Source organism: Neopelma chrysocephalum, unplaced genomic scaffold (assembly GCF_003984885.1).
Source record: "Neopelma chrysocephalum unplaced genomic scaffold, ASM398488v2 Primary Assembly neopelma1_274, whole genome shotgun sequence".
NCBI classification, from domain to species: Eukaryota; Metazoa; Chordata; class Aves; order Passeriformes; family Pipridae; genus Neopelma; species Neopelma chrysocephalum.
In genome coordinates, this window is record NW_020897936.1 from 297147 (window position 1) to 314826 (window position 17680).

The following is a 17680-nucleotide window of genomic DNA, read 5'->3' on the forward strand; positions in this document are numbered from 1 at the left end:
GTAAGCATTATCTGCACAGTCTTTGATATCCACATCCTGATTTTATTTCACTTTTACTGTGCATTTGTGACTTCTCATTTGTTGCATTTGTACTTCACTTAAAAACTAACACCGAGATTTTACTAAAAAACTTCATTTGAGGGTTTTTTAATGGTGTAGCTGCTAAAGAAAACACCAAAAGGTGCCTTTTCCAATGTATTGTCTTTCTGAATAATGTTTTCAACAGCTGCAGCAGCTGTGGATGTTGCCAATTGTGAAATATGTTTGAAATATGCCCATGGTATGAATGTCCACAAATTAGGCTTTGTGAAAACCTAAAATGAGTGCTGTGCAGTCCAACTGCATCAGTAATGGATTGTTCCCAGCCTGGTTCCCAGGACACTGTGCATTGCTTCTGTAGTGGCTAGATATAGGTGCATTTTTTATTTATTGTGCTCTATTGTTTTTATACCTAAAAGATTGCTAGGAAACTAGGACACAGTGGCAATGGTGACTAGCTGAGTGTAAAAGCTACTGTTACACAAGTTCTTGGCACAAGCCGAGATGAGAAAAAATGGCACCATGGACCCAGGAAATAAATACATTATGCATTCTTTTCTCTGCATTTCTTTTGTGTTCTACTCTACTATTTCTGTTAATTAAATGTTCTCATGGAAAGCTTCTTTTCCACCTTTTTTCCCCTACCCCAGGGTCGATATCCCTGACCTCATTGCTCCAGTTTCTCTCACTGGTTTTAACTGAGGGAAATGTAAAGCTTGCATGGTATTTTAAAATACCTAAGATCAGCTTAGGTGTATAAAGGTCTGAATCCTGCTTGCTTTTGGTCTGCAGTAATGTATCTGTATGTTAATTACAGGTTTTAAATGAATGTATGGGTCCTTTTTCAGTCATGAGATCAAGTAAAGAAGTTGTTTGGGCAGGTGAAACAAAACAAAAAGACCCTTTTGCTAATTTATCTGGATACCCTGGATGATTTTGTGATTTTCTTGTCATTACTACCCTTTTTGTAGGCTAATTTTCAATGATGCTAAGAGACCACAAGAAAATTTCCCTTAAACATTTATTCTTCTTCAGAGTTGATAACATTTGGGACTGGGAGAGAAGAAATGTTTTAAGACGTTTTGTGATCTGATCAGAACTAGGTGGATCTGGCAGCTGGATAGAAATCTCTTTACAAACAGCTTAGTGGTAGTTCTGTGTGTTTGTTACTGAGAATAAAAGGAAAGCATTACATTTTTAGCACTTGGTTTCCAGCATTCAGGAAATACACATCATGAATGTGTATTAAGCTTCATTTTATTACTCACTGGTTCTTTTAATGACACTAGTATAAACCTCATGTCCCTTTAGTGACTCTGCTTTCCCTGTTCCAGGTGCTGTTGTCTGGATTGATCGGTGTTGTTTCTTGGAAGAGACCACTTTCACTTGTGGTGAGTGATTTTGTCTTTATATAGAAGCCTAATAGTCATTGGGGATGATTTTCCAATGCTGTTATGTATCCTAATATTTATAAACCCTTAGTACAAAAATTTTGTGACTTTGAAGTTGTATTACATAAAATACCTAGGTGACAATGATATTTTTCTTCTGTCTGACAAATGGACTATTGGTCTGCCCCTAGCTTTGCATTTAACTTAATTTTGCTAAAATTGCACCGCAGAGTAATCTCTTTAACAAGTTATCTGGAGGGGAAAAAAACATATTCCAAATTAGTAGCTGTTCATCTTCCTCTGCAGAATGATTTTCAGATACATTATTTCTGTTGTGAGATCCATGTAGGGACTTAATAATGAAAAATAATCTGTTCTTTCTATGTGCATGATAATAGAGTTTCAGATTTTAACATAAAGTAGTATTAGATTCAAATCAATCTTATTTAAAAGGTGCCATGATTGTGTCAATAAGGACGTGTTAGCAGGTAAATATTGCCTTTGAAAAAGTGTGCATCTGTAACAGAGGAACAGAAAACATTTGTAACAGTTAATACTAAAGGTGGCCCCCAGGAAAAAAGAATATAATGGCAAGTATAAAATGCAAAGTCCTGTATTATTGACAATAAGCTTAATTAGAACTTGAAGTGTATCTTTCAGTATTATGAACTAAATCAGTTAGAGCTTACATCATTAGAATAGACAATATTCATGCATCAGACATGGTATTCAGGCCTACTGAGACTTGGCTTCTTTGATTCCTGAACACTCACTCACAGGTTGTAAGTTCAGCTGGGCTCTCAGCTGTCGATCCACTCAGTGAAATGTGAACAGGCAGTCATGTTAGCATCATTCAAGGAAATAAAGATAAAAGGGAAGAAACAGTAAATGGCAACATTAATGCTTGCAGAACAGCTCACCTTCCTAAAATATGCTCTAGGAAATTATTTCTTTCCAAGAGTAAGCTTAGTGCTCATGAGTTAGATCCTGATTTTCTCCTGTATTTCTGTGTTGGCACTTGGTGGTGATACGATAATCGGCTGGAAGAACAGGAGACAGGGATGATGTTTTTCACCTCTGTGTGAGATTAAGCTGTGCAATAGTTTTGCAGTGGCTACATAATATCTTGTTTTTCTTGTTGAATTGTAAATACCTTTTAGCAGTTGGAACCCAGGAGTGCAGTATGAGGGTTCTGATCAGCAATCAGTACTGTGTAACTTTGCAACCTCATATCAATATGCTAGTGAGTCATATTTCTTATGACCTGTTTATACAACACATGCCAAATACATATGGTCAATGATTACCTTTTACCCTATTTTATAGTATTATAAACTACTATATAATTGATTACAGTACATGTGTTTTTTGTTGCAATGCGTTACAAAATCTGTCATTTCCAAAAGCGATTCCAGAAAGATAGATATCTTTATCATTTGAAGCTATGAATAAAGTTATATAAAATTAAACCATACACCATCTGTGATGTCCTGAAAACTGGTGAAACTGTTGTATTTTAAGGTGCCACTTTTCTGCATATCTCGGATTTGTGGCTCAAACAGGGTTGATAACAACCTGTGTTTTGACCGTTGCTGAGCAGTACCTGTGCAGTATCCAGGCTCTCTATTGTTCCCACACTGCATCACTTGCTTTGGCTTTTTCCTTCCTCTTTCCTTTGCCTATTAAACTATCTCCATGCACAAGTTTTTTCACTTAGGCTTTTCTAATTCTCTTCCAGTCCTGCTGCAAGGGGCAGAGATGGAGCAGGTGTGTGTGTGGTGCTCAGCTGCTGGCCAGGGTCAGCCCCTCATGCTGCTGATTCGGGTTGACTCATCACTGTAATTGTACAGATTTTTTCCTCAGATGTCTTTTCTTTGCAAATATATTATTTTCTGCAGGCAAAAAGAGGAAGTTGAAGAAGCATTGAACACAAACAGTAGCTCACCAACCATTAATTTCTGTCCGTATCATACCAGGAATGTGTTATGTAGTATTGATGTAGAAATAAGTGGGTTATTGGATAGTTTAAAACCTTGGAAACAAAGTTAAAACTGAGAATGGTTGTGTATTTACAAGATATTAGTACAAATGTTTATGTACTAAAGACATTTTACTGTGATATTAATGTGCAGAAATTAATTAGAAAAAGGTCTGTGTTGAAAAAAGAAATTACTAATAATTTTAAATAAATATATCCGCATACATGCTTGCCCCATAAGGTAAATGAATATGTAAAATTGGTCCAAATGTTTTTCCTCATTGATTATCTTCTATCACTAGACATCTTTGCTGAGTGTGGTAGAAATAACCAAGCTCCAGGAAACAGATGAAACATAAAATGAATAGAAATAAATTATGAGTAAGTTTCCTATTTTCTTCTCAGTGAGGTGGGGTATTGACACGTTCCTGGCCGTGCTGCTGAATCTGAAGTCCTAGAGTACCTTAAGTGATGAGTCCTGGTATTTTTAAACTCTCGTAAGAGAATTTACATCTGCCTTTCAGATAATATCCGATTGAAATTTTAGAATTAAAAAAATAAAGTGGTTGTCCTCCCTCCAAACCCCACTCTTCCCCCCAAGGAGAGATTTGGTTTTGGTTACTGGAATAAAAGGATGATCTTTGCAGTGGAGAGACAATGCCAGCATTATCAGGTCAAGACTGTAGGAGGAAAATGAGTGAGAAAATGCCCCCTGTGGGAGAAGGGCAGAGTCTAAAGGCACCCATCACCTTGTGTGTCATTGTTGACTTTGATACTCGTGTGATGTGGAGATGAGATGCAGAACATCCCTCTGCTTTAACAGATCCCTTCATCACTGTGCAGTATCACTTCAGCGTGAGTACTCTTTGAATTTGTTGATCAAAATGTTCATTAGGAACCCTGCTATTAGACAAACACTTGTCTTTGGGGCTGAGGCGTCAGTTTAAAGGTTAACAATACACTGTGTGAAAACAAAACACTGTGAAAACAACTGCATCTTACCTAATAGAATTTTTCTAGGAGATGGCTGAATGCTGAGTATTGCTTGCTTTCAAAAAGAGACTTGGAAAGCTGTAATCACTTCTACGTGGAAAGCAAATCCAATGCTGGTTCACAAAGTAGCTCTTCCGGTATAGAGTTGTAAATTTTGCTCAGAGCTGATGTGAATCCAGGCTTTGAAATTGAGAGCAGAGTGTTTTTCTTTGACCTCTTTTCTGGGAACATGGAAGGAAAATGCTCAAATTTAGAGGACCTGAATGATAAATCAAGGGACAGAGAATTGTGGAGAACTAGGAAAGGAAGGGGGAATTGAAATGTGAGTCTGACGACATGAGGGAGATAGAGATCAAAAGCTGTGCAGAAGAACAAGATCTAGATGAGTAGAGAAGAGTGAACCAAAACCATGTCAGTAAGAAGTCACACAGTGGAATCTCTGATTTTTGTGTGATTTTTAAGAACAGTACTACAAGCACCATAAATAACTGACTTGCAGTAGATTTGGATCCTAGGTTTGAATGATTTCAGTGAAGAAAGTGTAAACTGTAAATAATCTTTTCCTATAGTTGGGACATAGTTTTCTTTGCCTCTTCCCTTGCTCTTCTCCCTTCACTGAGGATTAGTTGTATAAAGCACTTTGGTAACCAAACTAGATCAGCTGTGTCTGCACACTACTGCAGCATGACTGGAGTTGTACCAAGAGTCTGTGAGGCAAGTCTAAAAATGAGATTAATGTATCTATTGATAACTGTACTCCAGGTTACATCAATTTGAAAGCAGATTTAAAATAGGTTTCTATTGAAGCTGCTTCTCTTTTATAGTTATTTCCAGAAGATTCTCAAACAGAGTAGTTAAACTTGAAGGATCTTGGGGTTTTGGTAGTAAATTCTCTTTCCTTATTTAAAAAATACCCACCCACTAAACCAGGCTAGTGAATGTGGGGCCTTTTCAATCACTGTCATTATTTCGTTCCTGCTCCTTCCTTACTTGCTTCCAGGGATGTTTGTTCCCTTCCTACCCAGCTTCTGGTAAGAGCCAGTGGTGTGTAGGACACCTCTTGAGAGAAGTACAAGAACTTGCCATTTACCTGACTGCATTCCACACTTTATGGGAAGTGCATGGCAGAAGCTGTGGATCTCTTTTGTGTCTTCTAATGACAAATTTGGGATAGTAAGTGTTCAGATGCTTCAAGAGGGGCAATTTTAATTTACTGGATAGTGTTCTTGGACAGGAGACCTCAGTGGAAAGAGCAGCTGAAGAGGAATAGGAGAGAACAGGAACAGAACTGCAACTGATGACAGGTCTGCTTTAGGCATCCTTAGATGCATCCTGATTTAGTCATTCCCAATAAAGCTTGCAGATCTTTCTAATTTTTTTTGTTTCCTCAGCTTCTGACAGCAGTTAAAGTGTCAGTAGGAGCAGGATAACCACAGCATTCATCCTTCCCTTTTCTTTAGTGTTTTTATGCTATAGCATAAATTTTCAGTTTCAAATACTTTAAGAAATAACCAACTGTATGAGAAATGAATGGGGATTTCTTAGGAAAGAATTCTTTGTTACAGAAAATATCTTAATGAATAACATAAATAGGTAAAAATATAAATATTTTATAGACATGTTATATTTAGTGACTAGTTTTGGCTGTACTTGTGCTGATGTTTGTGTTTTGTTTTTCTATGAAGATTCGAAGGATCAGATTTTACTGAAGCGCTTCTCAGAAAGTAGATTTCAAAGATACTTGTAAAAGATGGATATGATTTTAGATGTGCATATGCAGAAACGTGCCCTAGTCATGTTTGCACAGTTATTCAGAAAATAGAAGTTATCTGATCAGCCACACTTGCCCAGTGTAATTTGAACTTTGATGTTTGTGATCAGTCTGTGGAAATTAATAGCATGGAGTATTTTATGTACTATGCATTGACACAGTGTATTTCTCCAAAACTGATAGAGCAATTAAAAGCTTAATTTTATTCTTAGGTTAAAGTGCTACAACCTCTGGATGTTCTTTCAGGCTTTTTCTGATGACTTCCTGAGGCCTTTCCTGGTGCTATGCATGGATCATAAATGGAGTTTCTCCTAGACAGGGAGTCACTTTGGGTGACTAAAAAGATGTTAAATATGATGAGCTTTCCTATCTGAATCCTCTTGATAGAAGTTTGTGCTTTAAATCTGAGGGGTTTGACAGTTTTGTTTTGTTTTCTTTCTAGATCGGGCCTTTTCTGAATTTTTGTTAGTTTGGAGGCACATTTATTGACTAATCTCTTGTCATTTAAGCTGTTGATCTTGCATTTCTTGTCTTCCTTTGTGTTACCAAGTGTATGTGTTGAGCTTTAGTGCAGCTTACCACCTAAGGAGCCTTTCTGCTGTGCCTTTTGCAACCAGACTTGTCTATCTTGCACTGGCCTCTTTAGCCCCCAGCGCGCTCGTAGCAAATGTGAGCAGAGCCCTTCCCAAATGTTCGTTCACCAAGCCCAGCCATGATGATGGTTGCAAAACAGAAGAGCTTTTACGTGTCTGTACGTGTGTGTGGGAAGTGGGTAAGTCAGAGATTGGCTGCAATTTTCACCTGTGTCCCTGCTCTGAGAGATGCTTTCCCAGCGTATGAACTGCTGGTTTCGGCCATGAAATCGTGTCTCTTGCTGGATTGAGTAGGGAATCTGAAAAGTGTGGTCTTCAAAGGTTGCAATTAGAGTGTGTGTAAACTCTGATTATGTTCATGCTCCATAGTTTTTATTTGCAGGTGGATGAACGTAAGCATAAACATTTAGCTTTTTAAAAATGCACTATCTTGCCTATTGCTGGTTTGGGATTTTTAATTAGACTGCTAGTTCCCTTCTTTCTTCTTTAGTATAATGAAGCAACTGGCAAAAAACCTACCCCTAGTGCTGTTTTATTAGAATATAATAGGGGAAGAGGGGAAAAATGGAGAATGATCCAGTAAAGTTGTGAACAGGGAGAGAAAGAAATAACACTTGAGATAAAAACAGAGGAAGTGAACCAGGGAAATCTTTGTAATGGTGGAGAAAACATGTCACAGAGTGAAACATGTCTTTAGAATGAACATTCTGGGACCCCTTTTACAGCTTAACACTTCTCACAGCTTTTTCCTGCTTAGGTCTCTCTGCATCTCTCTGATACCCTTTTGACAAAGGCTGCCTGTTCCTGGGCCCAGCTGCCACCAGCTGTCACTCATGTGAGAATCTGGACTCCTCTGTTGAGCATCCATCTGCTCATTAGTTATCCCCAGTTGCAAGGTCTAAAAAGAATCACAAGCAGCTTTTCCTGAAGAGCAGACAGAGCCTGCTGGGGCACAACACTTGCCCCTTCCTAAACAGGCCCATCTTCATTACCTTCCATGGCGCCTTCTCCCCCCCTGCTCCCAGGCATCGCGTGGCCGTGGCAGCCGCTCCTCTGGCACAGCGGGGCCGGGGAGACTGTCCCAGTTCCAGGGGCAGGGCTCTGCTCCTGAGGGAGGGTGTCTGTGGGTGCTGCACTTGCCTCTCTTCAGTCCCTCCAATGCCCTTGTTCTCACATGCTTTCTAAATATATCTGCTAATGGTTCTTTCATCTCATCTGCTCCTTCTTTTAGAAATGCAAGCTGCGTCCCATCTGGTCCCGGAGCTTTTGGCAGCCTTTGCACAATGTAATTTCTTCAGCTCTTTCTTGGTGTGAGTCTAGTTTCCTTCAGCATTTCTTCTTCCTTCATGGTAAATTAATCTGGTATCTGGTATCACTGGAGCTGGATAGTTTGGCAACGTGGAAACTATTTGTCAAACTTTGTGTTTTGGTTTCAGGTGGTCAGGAAACGGTAGCTGCAAAAATTTATTTTAGACAAGATAAACCCCATTTGAAATGTTTTTATTTAAAAGTAGAATAAATACTTGCATGAACTAATTAAAGCATTTTGGGGGTGATGGAATTGGGGATGAATACTTCATTCTTTGTGTAATCAAAACTCATGTGACTTCAGTATTGTTTTTGTGACAGATGGAAATAAATGCACTGTTACCCAAAGAGAATCTAATTATCCTGTGCTTGTTGAAGAAAAATACTTTCCGTGGGATTTGTTTGTCAGGTGAATTGCAGTTTAGATCCTGAGCTAGAGATATCTGCAATTGAGTGTTTGGGTTTCCTTGCTATAGATGCTATAAAATCAGCAACATTATGTATTCAGTTCTGCTTCAGATATATGAGTAGACGTTTTAGAAATCCTAAAGTTCACGTACTGATGATCTCCATCAAATTATTCTTGTGAGTCTTCCTTAGACATGTGTGTGCACTTTTTCTTTAAACAGTCAAAATTGCAATGAGGTTACATTAGAATCAAACTGGGAAAAAACCCTGTGCACATTGCAGCCTTGCCTCAGAAACTGTCTGACTGAGAATGCTCAGTCCTCTTCTGGAGCTGAGCAGTCGTGGCTTGCTGACCTCCCTTACCTGACAGGAGCCTTCTTCCTTAATGAGGAAAGGGGAAGTGTTCTGGTGTGCTGGGTTTCAGAGAGACAACACAGTTGTTCCTTAATGAGAATAATTGCACATGAGTAGTTAATTGCTGTTAATATTTTGGGACAGACAGATGCAAAGTATTGGTGTATGTGACCTTTCCTACCTGCTTCTCTCTAAGGATGTTTCTGCCAGGAGGGGCTGCCTGGGAGCCCTGTGATGCCTGTCCTTGGCAGCTGGACAACGAGAGCTTTTATTTCCTCAGGGAATTTTGCTACAGATGTTATGGAAGGTTAATTTATATGGAGTAGCATTTCACCGACACTTGCATGGAGGTGAATCCCTCCAGCAATGTGACACTTGCAAAAAGTAATGTATTGCTTAGATGGATGAACCTATTATGCAGTTGCTATGGAAGTGTAAATTAAGTCTTATGGAGATTTGTTTTAAAGTTACTAGACTACTCACACTTTAAAAAAAATATAATAATTTCTATTTACTGGTTTAGCTGGCTGTTTTGTTTAAATAAGGATTGTTTTGTTATATACAAAGCTAATTTAGAAAAATGTTGTCTTTCCTAATGTCCTAAATTTCTGATGTCCTAAATGTCATCCTCCTTTTCCTCTTCTGCTGTTGTCATGGAACATTTTTGAGAAATAATGTTTTATTAGGCAACTTTAAAAAAGTTTCAGTTTTTACTTCCACGGAGAGAATGTTTGAAAGAAAATTAAAGTTGTATGGCTGAGGTAGTTACAAGTTTAAAATCTGGCTTATGTGGTAAAAATTCTATTCAGTAAGCATTTATATTTGAAGTGTTTATGATCACACTGGATATCAACTCCAGTTTTTTCACCTGACTGTAGAGCTGGAGCAGTCATTTTTGAAGCATTTCAAATGGACAGAGTTTTAAGTAGCATTAAAATAGGTTAGTGCTGTTTGATTTCTTTCTCTTTCAAAATAAGACTTTTAACTTACATTTCATGTGCATGGATTTTTTTATTTAGGGAAGCACTGGTGCATAAATGGAAATGTAGTGATAAAAATTAGACAGCATGAACCACTATATAAAAACAACCTTTTTGTCAAAATTCTTTTGACTGCCTGCACGTATAGTAGAGATTTCCTGATTAGTTTTGTTGCAGTATTAATTGCAGGTCATTGGAGGATTCTTTTGAGTGCTTACTTTCATGTAGCAAACTTTGAATGAGGTTCTGTAGTGCACTGTCTGGTTGTTCTTAAAAAGTTAGATATGCTCATTAGAGCTAGTCAAAAGAAATTTTATCTGGAGAAAATGTAATTTAATTTATTAATTTCTGGGTTTATATAATTTAGGATAAAACAAAATATAATTTATGGTTCTTAACATAAAAGCCTTAAAATCTTTAACCTGATGCTGTGCCACACAACAAGGAATATTTCTGCCTATTTAATATAGAACATTGCTTTAGACCTAGAGAAAATATTTTCGTTCAAACCTTTATTTTAGTTTAGGCAAAGGATGGGGAATACTGAGTTAAGCAGATCTGAAATGCCAACACTTTTTCATTCAGTCTGTTCTTGGCAAGTGTTGAGAAATAATTTTAAAAGTGTTGTAATTTAATCATGAAAAAGAAATCTATTATGATATTGTTGTTTCTTCTGCACTTGCAAACCATTAGTCAACAGTGTTGGTTCGAGTGCCATTTCTGTTTAATAATTTTTTAAAATGGGCTTGTTTAAAATTATACTTGCATTATGTATTTAATTCTGTAATCTGTTAAATGAATTTTATCTGCCAATATTTTTTTGTTGTACACTTTATAGTTGAATGAATTACAAGGGCAGAAGGCATCAATAAAATCATGTGCTATGATCAGAAGCATAAAACAGCCTTGATAAGGAGCTTCAAAACTTACCTTGGAGTTGTGGCATCTAGTCCAAAATATTTATTTCAATATTTTTTAAATTGCTATCTGGTGGTATCTCTGTGATGCCCACTCCATCGTGCTAATAGATACAATATTCCAGTAGTTAAATATGTTTACTAAAAATCCACATTTTAGTATAAATTTGGCTGGTTTTCGCTTCCCACTGTTACTAGCTGCATATGCTTCTTTTTACTTACCTGAAGAGCTGAGTTTTGGTTTTTGTTCGTGGTAGTACCTTGTGTGGGCCAGGAATTTGAGGCAGAGCTGTGTAGGCATTTTATTATAGTGGACTAGGTAGAGAAGATCAATATGCTTTTAAAGCCCTTTTTTCTTGGATTAAAAAATATAACAGTTATCTCCTATAATGCAACTAGAGAAGAGGGGATAGACATTTTTAAGGTGTTTTTACATTTTTAACAGCATGAAGGCAAAATTTCAGTGTTTATTGCACAGAAAGCTGTATATTTACACAGGAAATCAAAAATTGTAATGTTTTCTGTTGCAAATCACAAACTCTAGTGTTTGCTAAAGTTGGTCGTTCTTTTGTTTTTCCCCTTTTACCTCCTAACAATTCAAAAACAAATTGTGAAAGACACAGTAAGAGTGAGGATTAAAGATTTCAGTTTTTCAGGTAATACAGTTTTAACTGTGCCTTTGGGAAATAAGGTGAAAGGAAGTCTAAAGATTTTTTAAAAAAATTGTAAAAACAAAAGAGAATAAATTACTTTCTTCACAGTTGTGAAGAAAAAAGCAATATTGAGAAACAAAAATGAAAGTGATGGAAAAGAATGGATGGGGACAATATAGCAACTTGTGTAAATCCTTTTGATTTTTTTGGTGGCATCCATAAATTTCAGATTATCTACTTTGGGACATTCTGACAGCAAGTGTATGGTTATATCTATTTAAGAAATGTGCAGTAAAAAATGTTCACAAATAATCTGAGAATACTGATAGTTTTCTAAAAAGTCAAGTTTTACTAAAGAGAGAACTACAAATAACTTCCTTTATAGTGGAGAGATAACCTGTTAGGATTAGGGCTTACTTTATTTTTTTTTCCAGTAAGGAAGGTCACTTATTTTGAGCTGTCCCTTGTAAAAGCGTGGGGGAACTGATTTTTTCATTCTGTGCAGATTTGTGTGGTGTGTCTCTTCACTGTGCATGTTTGGGACTGCAAGGATGAAAACTCACTCTTGATATACTCTACATAATTAAAGTAGTTCTCAGAAATGGAGTGAAAAGGGGAGCCTTGTGTGGCTCTGCCCTTCCTTATTCTGCCATAGCACAGGGCCAGTGCAGCCTTTTTTCTGTTGCTGCATTCTGCCAACTTTTGGAAGAAACAGAGAGGAATGAGTTGAGAAATTGATTGAACTATAAATTTGTTTCAACTCTTCTCCAAAGTTTTGGAAAGTATAACTCTTCCAGCACAGCAGGGAAAGATACCTACATCCAATGTTTGGGTATAGCCACAGAATAGTTGGGGTTGGATGTAGAGATGTCTTCTAAGAAACTGTGTGATTGAGGATTAAATAGATGTAATTGAGGATTAAATAGCAACTGGTAAGTTGTTTGCTGTTGCCATGTATTCCTGCAGTCAGATGTCCATCAGCCCTGTCGTTCACAAGTACAGCAAATATATTCCATTAAGCCTCAGCCCCCCCTTTGCATTAGAATTTTTCTTCTCTTTTGGTACAGAGCTGATGTGAAGACTTTAAATAGTTTTGTTTGTAAAGACAGAAGTTATGGGAAGGCCAGGAGAACCTCTTTCTTGTAGCCTGAACCTCAGAATTATGGAAACAATGAAATAGAAGCAGCAGATTAGAGTCATGAAGAGAATTAACTAGTTTATAATTACAGGTGCGAGATGACACCTCAAATTGTGAGTTGTTACTTCATTTTAAATCATTGCATCTGAGCAGAGCTAATTAGTTTTGTAGAATTAGTTTAGGACTATGGTAGCATTTAAGTAGGAAGTCCATTAACATTTCTTCTATAGAGTACTTTGTGTAGAATATCAGCTGTGACTTCTCCAATTAGTTCTGCTAACACCATGTCATAATAAATCAATTGGCTTTGCTTTTTGTTCGTGTAGTGATTCTTGGTGGCTTTGGGAGCTTAGTGATATTGATGCATCTGCCTGAATTCTAGGAATAATTTAACTTGTTTATGTGTTTAACTAGAAAGGTGAAGAACATACTGTAGTGTTAAAACAGCATTAAGATGTCACAGCCCTTCAGCATCTGACACTTAATTCTGTGTTTTCTTCAGCGTAAGTTTTTTCCCTTGATCACTGGGTTAACTGCATCACACACTCTTTCCTAATAATTCCATGCTGCTCCTGCCAGGATGTCGCACCGAGCTCTCAGAGCAAACATTTGGTAGCTTGCTTTCTGATGAAAATTTTAATGTGGAACTTAGATAAATTGACTTCATGAATAATGTATATCTAACTTCATCTATGGCATTTCATAGTGTGGTGTTGCTTCTCCATCACAGTCCACAATGACCACTCTTTCAAAGGGTTGCAGATATATTTGTATTTACCACATACATGTGCCAGTGTTAGAAAAGATTGATTTGTGATAAAAACATTAAGCACACTGAAGATATTGTTTAATGCTTGTTAATGTGGTAATTGATACTTTTATGCCTCCTTTTCTCTGTTGTGGCTTCCAGCGTGGTGGTAACGTCTCAAGTTGTGATAACAGTGGAACAAGTGTGCCCTAGGCCATCAGTAGAAGGCTTTTTTTTGGTATTGAGCTGAGAAGCATTAAGGAAGGAGATTGGAAATACTTCAGTTAGTTTTATTAGGATCTTTGTGCTCTGCAAAAGGCGAGGTAGTTACAAAAGACTTGCAAAAGAACTGAGTTTTCCCTTCTAACTCCATGCCCAGCTTAGGAAGTTCCTTGCCTGGGACATTGAGAAGTGAGACATAAACCAATCAAATTGGGAAGACAAGTGTGAGAGAGAACCTCAGTGTTTGATATGGGACCATGTGGTGGCTGCCACCTTGAAATGCAGCTTCTATAGAGAACATAATACTTAGACCCCCTGAGAAGAGCAGGAGTTGTAAGAGCCTGTTACATGATTTTGGCAGTGCTGAGTTCTTCTCTCTTGTCTTTGCCAGTGGCAAGAGGAAGAGGTTACCTTGGAAACTCCAGCAGAGGTTTCTTCATTAATGAATGCTGATATGGAGAAAGTACTGCAGATAGATAAACATGATGTAGGTTGCAGCCCTTGTTGTCAGATGTGATGCTTGGAAGAATCTGAAGCTGGCAGCTTAAATTTTTTAAAACAAATTCTTTGTCCTTTGGTTAATACTGTGCAGATTACAGGGTGGGGTTTTTTTGCCCGAAAACACTAAAAAAAACCCCAACAACCGTTTTGGATGTAAGGTTGCAAAAAATACTCATAGCACGTGCATTGACACCAGATAACATCTTGTGAGAACAGTGAAGGGTTGTAGACTGTGGCCATGCATATGGAAAAAGATGCAACAGAATTTCTTACTAATTTCAGATAATACACTCCTGCTCTCGCTGAGTTATGGCAGTGTCAACACTGAATATTTAAGGTGGCCACACATTGGGCACGTGTTTATTCTCGGCCTCTTATTGCTTGTGCCATTCCCATTCCCTACATAGATTTCTGTCTGCCCACACTGCATCAGGTTTTTTATATTTAAAGCAATAAAATTGTAATTAAGCTGATGGAATCGAGTTAATGATTGTTTTGACATGTTTTGAGGTGAGGCAAAAGGAGTAATTAACACAATGGGTAATTAATATGGAAGATGCTGCGTAAATTGTAATTGTTGTTTAAATACCAAGTAGTTATATATATCCAGAATTTCATTCACCTTTTTCCCCTAACTTGTCGGAACTCATGGTATGTGATATTGACAAATACTTCTCCTGTCTAGGATACCCATATCCTCATCAAAAGGGATTTAAATTGTTTCAAGATTACTTCTGTTTAAAAAAGAACCTTTTTAAATTCCTGTATTTTAGCAATGCTCATTAATAAAACCCATTAAATTTTCAGAATGTGTTATAAAAGTGGGAGATAAGTGGATTGCTTTGAAATGGCTGGAGGAAAGCATATGATAGTTGAGCTTAGTTTTGATTTAGTTTTCTCCTATAGTGCGACACTGAAGATGTTGTGAGATTAAATACCCTGCTCTAAATTATATAACGTGTTGCCATCTATGTAACTGCACAACAGGCTGGAAGTTCTTGAACATCTAAATTATATTTTTCCTTATTTGCCTCTTGCAGTGAATAATAATGGGCTGCTTGTTTTTTTCCCAGATCACCTTTTTCATGCTGCTGTCTGCAGTGTGTGTCATGCTGAACTTGGCCGGCTCCATCCTCTCCTGCCAGAACGCTCAGCTGGTGAAGTCTCTGGAAGGCTGTCAGCTGGTGAGTAATGAAAAACAAGTCTCTTACAAAGGGCAAGGATTTTATTTTGCATTTCTTAGGGTTTTGTGCACGCATTCCTTTGATTTCCCAAACATTTAGTAGGGCAATCTATAGGTATTACAACAGGAAAAACCATTTTGTGAAAAGCTTGAGGCTTGAAGTGCTTTGTCACCTCAAAAAATAAGTTTTAATATTAGAAATACTTGCTTCTTAGTGTCATGGTAACAGTAGTGCGTCAGCAAATAGGTGGAATACAGGGCCCATCAGAGCAATGCAGTGATTACCATTTGGTGTCAGCAGTACCAAGATTTCATCCAATAGCTCCTTGTAGAGGCACTGTATTTCACAGATGCACTAATAGTAATGATCTGGTGTATGTCTGCTAATATTTTATTTGCCAACCTAAATTAGTCCTTTTTTCAATTTCCAAAGTAAATGTATGTTATTTTTATTAAATAAAATACAGAATAATGCAAATTATCATGATGTGGCATGCTATGGCCTAAGTTACTGCAAGTTACAGTTTGCCTAGAGCCTTTATGTTTTGATCTCAGGAAAAAAGTACATATACTTTGAACTCCAATGTATTTTCTGATTCAAACTTACGAAGATGTCTACAGAAGTAAACTCATTACTGAAATCCTTGATTTAAAGTAAATAATAAAACAATTATCCACCCCTCCAACTTCAGGAGACAAATGACATTGAATTGTAAGATCGATAAATGGATTGGAGAATGTTTATAGATGTGCACCAGTGCTATTTTTATTATAATCTGTTAGTAGACCAATCAGTCTGTTTAAATTGGGTGACTATACACTCACGGGACTCATTAAAAATTAGAAAGACATACACATATGCACCCCAATATAGTTTTTATTTTGAGGAGTTTGGAAAAACAGTTTTTATTTTGAGGAGTTTGTTGGGGGTTTTTTACTGGGTTTTTTTTTCATTAAAAAAGAGTTGTCATAGGTATTTTTTTGTGGAAAATCTTTGAAGTGAGTTTTACAAATTTGTATTGGGATCCTTGCTTTGATATTAGGACTATTTAGAAGTACTTTGAGGGACTTCCCATGAAGGCTTACCAAAAAAGCCTTGTATCTGTGTGGAAGAAGGAATAAATAGCCTCTCAAAATGAATGCATTCCTCACTACATAATGCAACTATGTAACTGTATTTTGGGACCTACATGCTATAATTTTCAAACACAGCATTTTGACCTGGAGTGTCACTGTAATGAACAGCTCAGTCTCGTGTCTAGACATCCTGCTCTGCTGGTTGGTTTTCCATGTGCTTAAGCAGTGCCTCTTGCCACACCTCTCATGTAGGATTGTATCAAAGCCCTGAAGAGAAACAGGAAGGAACACTGGGATTTTGGAAACATGTATTTACTTCTTCCTTGCTCAGTAGCTCAAAGCCAGTGTACTTGGCTCATAAATTAAAAGGAAACAGTTACATTTCATTTGTACTTCCCTGACCTTTCCCTTCCTGCTGCAGATGGAATGTGCAGATTTTCCTCTGGACTAGTGAAACATTGATCTGGCTAAAGAAGATAAAACACAAGGGTTCAAACTGTAGTATCAATTTTCAGAGCATGCTGAGATACTAACTGGCTTTGCCACAGTGTGTTATACTATGTAAGGGCAATTTAATTTCATTGTGACTGTTTATCATAACTGTATAAAAAAAATACAGTTTCTTCTGCCCAGACCTTATTTTTAGGTTTTCCTTTCTCAAAATCACATTTCAGTCACTTTGGGACTTGCATGTAAATATTGCCGTGTTGAAATGCTCATATATATGAAATTCTAGAGTTCTGTTCTCATAGCCCAGCTGCTGAGAGGGAAGCTCTGCAGAGAGCAGCACTGCTTGGTGAGCAGGCACAGGGTGTGACTCAGAAGTTGGTGATACATTATGTGGAACATATCTCATTACTTTATTACCTTTTATCACTTTAAAAATCCCAGTTTCTTAACAACTTCTAAGTGTATATTTAGTTTTAATGCCTTAGCTGGCTCACTTTAGTGTTGTAGGTCTGTGCTTTCCCACTCTGTGTGACTGGATGTACATTATCAAATCTAAACCCTCTGATTGCCTTCTAGGATACAAATGTACTTTGTGGTGGTGCAGCTCTAGGAGTGAAAACTCAGCTTTTGCAGACATGTGCTTTGAGATGTAGTCAACATCCCATATAACTGCAACAGTAAATTTCCAAGCACAGTATAGTGAAACAGTCAAATTCAAAGTAAATTCTGTTTTAGTTGTGGTATTTCTGTCAAACTCATTCATGTTGATGTGTGGCTTTAAAAATGATAATAGTACCTACTGTATTGTGGAGTTTAAATTCAGCAGCATTTCACACATAGAGTAGTTATTTGAAGAAAAAGAACAGGGCACAATGGTCTTATTTTGCTTTAAACACTGGGGATTTATTGTACATTCCATAGTGTATATTTTTGTGTGAATATGAGAAATGTGCTCACCATATGTTAACATTTTGAA

General features: G+C 37.3%; 1 protein-coding gene across 2 annotated transcripts in view; it reads left to right on the plus strand.

Moving 5' to 3' along the window:
• The first annotated feature begins 1373 nt into the window (after positions 1-1373).
• FAM189A1 (family with sequence similarity 189 member A1) overlaps positions 1374-17680 on the plus strand; it is a 59086-nt gene continuing 42779 nt past the window's right edge. Inside the window, exons 1-2 of one of the 2 annotated variants that reach the window (XM_027704366.1) lie at positions 1374-1430; positions 15068-15178. In XM_027704366.1, coding sequence (XP_027560167.1) covers positions 15080-15178 — 99 coding nt within the window. In that variant the 5' untranslated portion in view covers positions 1374-1430; positions 15068-15079. Of the gene's footprint in view, positions 1431-8018; positions 8076-15067; positions 15179-17680 lie in introns of those variants that run through there. The other variant, XM_027704365.1, reaches the window with a different exon arrangement.